Here is a 2,500-nt window from a genome sequence, read left to right on the forward strand (position 1 = left end):
TGAGGAACGCTCCCATCTATCATCTATCACCTTTAGAAACACTGAGGAACCCTCCCATCTATCACCTTTAGAAACACTGAGGAACCCTCCCATCTATCACCTTTAGAAACACTGAGGAACCCTCCCATCTATCATCTACCACCTTTAGAAACACTGAGGAACCCTCCCATCTATCACCTTTAGAAACACTGAGGAACGCTCCCATCTATCACCTTTAGAAACACTGAGGAACCCTCCCATCTATCTCCTTTAGAAACACTGAGGAACCCTCCCATCTATCACCTTTAGAAACACTGAGGAACCCTCCCATCTATCACCTTTAGAAACACTGAGGAACCCTCCCATCTATCACATTTAGAAACACTGAGGAACCCTCCCATCTACCACCTTTAGAAACACTGAGGAACGCTCCCATCTATCATCTACCACCTTTAGAAACACTGAGGAACGCTCCCATCTATCACCTTTAGAAACACTGAGGAACCCTCCCATCTACCACCTTTAGAAACACTGAGGAACCCTCCCATCTATCACCTTTAGAAACACTGAGGAACCCTCCCATCTACCACCTTTAGAAACACTGAGGAACCCTCCCATCTATCACCTTTAGAAACACTGAGGAACCCTCCCATCTATCACCTTTAGAAACACTGAGGAACCCTCCCATCTATCACATTTAGAAACACTGAGGAACCCTCCCATCTATCACCTTTAGAAACACTGAGGAACCCTCCCATCTATCACCTTTAGAAACACTGAGGAACCCTCCCATCTATCACCTTTAGAAACACTGAGGAACCCTCCCATCTATCACCTTTAGAAACACTGAGGAACCCTCCCATCTATCACCTTTAGAAACACTGAGGAACCCTCCCATCTATCACCTTTAGAAACACTGAGGAACCCTTCCATCTATCACCTTTAGAAACACTGAGGAACCCTCCCATCTATCACCTTTAGAAACACTGAGGAACCCTCCCATCTATCACCTTTAGAAACACTGAGGAAACCTTCCATCTATCACCTCTAGAAACACTGAGGAACCCTCCCATCTATCACCTTTAGAAACACTGAGGAACGCTCCCATCTACCACCTTTAGAAACACTGAGGAACCCTCCCATCTATCACCTTTAGAAACACTGAGGAACCCTCCCATCTATCACCTTTAGAAACACTGAGGAACCCTCCCATCTACCACCTTTAGAAACACTGAGGAACCCTCCCATCTACCACCTTTAGAAACACTGAGGAACCCTCCCATCTACCACCTTTAGAAACACTGAGGAACCCTCCCATCTATCACCTTTAGAAACACTGAGGAACCCTCCCATCTATCACCTTTAGAAACACTGAGGAACCCTCCCATCTATCACCTTTAGAAACACTGAGGAACGCTCCCATCTACCACCTTTAGAAACACTGAGGAACCCTCCCATCTATCATCTATCACCTTTAGAAACACTGAGGAACCCTCCCATCTATCACCTTTAGAAACACTGAGGAACCCTCCCATCTATCACCTTTAGAAACACTGAGGAACCCTCCCATCTATCACCTTTAGAAACACTGAGGAACGCTCCCATCTATCACCTTTAGAAACACTGAGGAACCCTCCCATCTATCACCTTTAGAAACACTGAGGAACCCTCCCATCTATCACCTTTAGAAACACTGAGGAACCCTCCCATCTATCACCTTTAGAAACACTGAGGAACCCTCCCATCTATCACCTTTAGAAACACTGAGGAACCCTCCCATCTATCACCTTTAGAAACACTGAGGAACGCTCCCATCTGCTGCTCCTCTATCCACTCTTGAGACCTGCACACACACACACACACACACACACACACACACACACACACACACACACACACACACACACACACACACACACACACACACACACACACACACACACACACACACACACACTTGTTAATGACATCCGTAATTAAACTGTTTTGTCAAAATAAATGTTACATCCTCCCCCAGTCCCTCCTCCTCCCCCCAGTCCCCTCGTCCCCCCAGTCCCTCCTCCCCTCAGTCCCCTTGTCCCCCCAGTCCCTCGTCCCTCCAGTCCCCTCGTCCCTCCTCCCCCAGGCCCTCGTCCCTCCAGTCCCTCCTCCCCCCAGTCCCCTCGTCCCTCCTCCCCCAGTCCCTCGTCCCTCCAGTCCCCTCGTCCCCCCCAGTCCCTCCTCCTCCCCCCAGTCCCTCGTCCCTCCAGTCCCTCCTTCCCCCAGTCCCTCCTCCCCTCAGTCCCCTTGTCCCCCCAGTCCCCTCGTCCCTCCTCCCCCAGGCCCTCGTCCCTCCAGTCCCCTCGTCCCCCCCAGTCCCTCCTCCTCCCCCCAGTCCCTCGTCCCTCCTTCCCCCAGTCCCTCCTCCCCTCAGTCCCCTTGTCCCCCCAGTCCCTCCAGTCCCTCCTCCCCCCAGTCCCCTCGTCCCTCCTCCCCCAGTCCCCTCGTCCCCCCAGTCCCTCCTCCCCCCAGTCCCTTGTCC

General features: G+C 51.2%; 1 protein-coding gene across 1 annotated transcript in view; it reads right to left on the bottom strand.

Moving 5' to 3' along the window:
* Positions 1-2,500, bottom strand: part of LOC129842035 (cytosol aminopeptidase-like) — a 22,130-nt gene that overhangs the window by 11,219 nt on the left and 8,411 nt on the right. The window contains exon 7 of the mRNA XM_055910411.1: positions 1,767-1,822. Coding sequence (XP_055766386.1) covers positions 1,767-1,822 — 56 coding nt within the window. The remainder of the gene's footprint in view (positions 1-1,766; positions 1,823-2,500) is intronic.

The sequence above is a fragment of the Salvelinus fontinalis genome, unplaced genomic scaffold (assembly GCF_029448725.1).
Source record: "Salvelinus fontinalis isolate EN_2023a unplaced genomic scaffold, ASM2944872v1 scaffold_0008, whole genome shotgun sequence".
Classification (NCBI taxonomy): domain Eukaryota; kingdom Metazoa; phylum Chordata; class Actinopteri; order Salmoniformes; family Salmonidae; genus Salvelinus; species Salvelinus fontinalis.